This window comes from Pygoscelis adeliae, unplaced genomic scaffold (assembly GCF_000699105.1).
Source record: "Pygoscelis adeliae isolate BGI_AS28 unplaced genomic scaffold, ASM69910v1 Scaffold420, whole genome shotgun sequence".
NCBI lineage: Eukaryota > Metazoa > Chordata > Aves > Sphenisciformes > Spheniscidae > Pygoscelis > Pygoscelis adeliae.
Window position 1 is genome coordinate 25,423 of NW_008823871.1, and position 1,099 is coordinate 26,521.

Below are 1,099 nucleotides of genomic sequence, written 5' to 3' on the forward strand. Positions count from 1 at the left end.
CAGCTTTACAGTAAATTCATGCAGTTGTACCGGAGTCAATACACTGATTTGCACCAGCTGAGGATCTGGCGCTTGCCTTATTTTGCTGTAGCTCCACCAGAAATGCTGACAGCAATAATCCTTGTAGCTCTGATACCTATAGCTGAGGAACTAATCCTGCTTTTTTTGTACAATACCCATCTGGACGGAGAATATCACACAAGATCACATATTAGCCACTTTCTAAACTTAACACGGGATAATGCTGCAAAAAGAAGGGTAGAGGGTGAGATACAAGCAGGGAGGAACTATTGATCTGCTTTCCCATCGAACAAAATGTTCTCTCCTTACCCAGGAGGAAGGGAGCTGTGGTGAGCAAATGAAAAGTAAGATTTATTTGGTTGGACACAAGTATATCTCGTCACTGACAAATGGCGTCAGATGCATGGCCAGGCTGGACTTGTCTTGATTACACACGGAGCCTAGTTGTGGCAGCCATAGATGATAGTCAGTCCAACTTGTTTGATGTTCTTGCAGGTGCAGGCACTGTAGTAGATGCTTTGAATACAGATCACAGTTACTAAAGAAAGAGCCAACAGTTTTCCAGTTTTGTCTTCCGTCCTCCTTCGTTGCCTCCAGGTAGAACGGCACTGGCTTGCTCTGTCCTTTCACTCACCTCTCATTGCTCTGCTTCCTCTTCCAGGTGCTGTATCATGTCTAGATAGGACACTGCCAGTGTGAGAATCATCCCAAGACAACCACTCCAAGGGGTTGAGCTCAGGTGGCTCCTCTGCTTTCTCCAGCAGCCAGGCAAAGGAGAGCTGGGATTGCCCCGTGCGCGTGGCATCCAGTCGCTACCCACAGCACTCGTAGGGATGGATTCCAAAGGCAATGTCCGAAGCGGAAACAAACCCGACGCCAAGGCCCCCAGCTCCGGAAAGCCAGAAAAGCCCAACCCTGGGCCTGCCACGAATGCAGACAAGAAGGAGATCCCCAAAGAGCAGCCTGCTCCTGCCACCGCCACCTCTGCCACCAAGAAGGCAGGTGGCGATGCTGCCGTCGTGAACAACCACAGCAACCTGAAGCCCAGCCCCGCCGCCACGGGGACACAAGAGGCCAC

The 1,099-nt window shown here is 50.7% G+C and overlaps 1 protein-coding gene across 1 annotated transcript in view; it reads left to right on the top strand.

The window, feature by feature from the left end:
- Nucleotides 1–680: 680 nt before the first annotated feature.
- The window catches only part of CEND1 (cell cycle exit and neuronal differentiation 1), an 888-nt gene continuing 469 nt past the window's right edge, over nt 681–1,099 (top strand). The window contains exon 1 of the mRNA XM_009333552.1: nt 681–1,094. Within this exon, the coding sequence (XP_009331827.1) occupies nt 855–1,094 (240 nt within the window). The 5' untranslated portion in view covers nt 681–854. The remainder of the gene's footprint in view (nt 1,095–1,099) is intronic.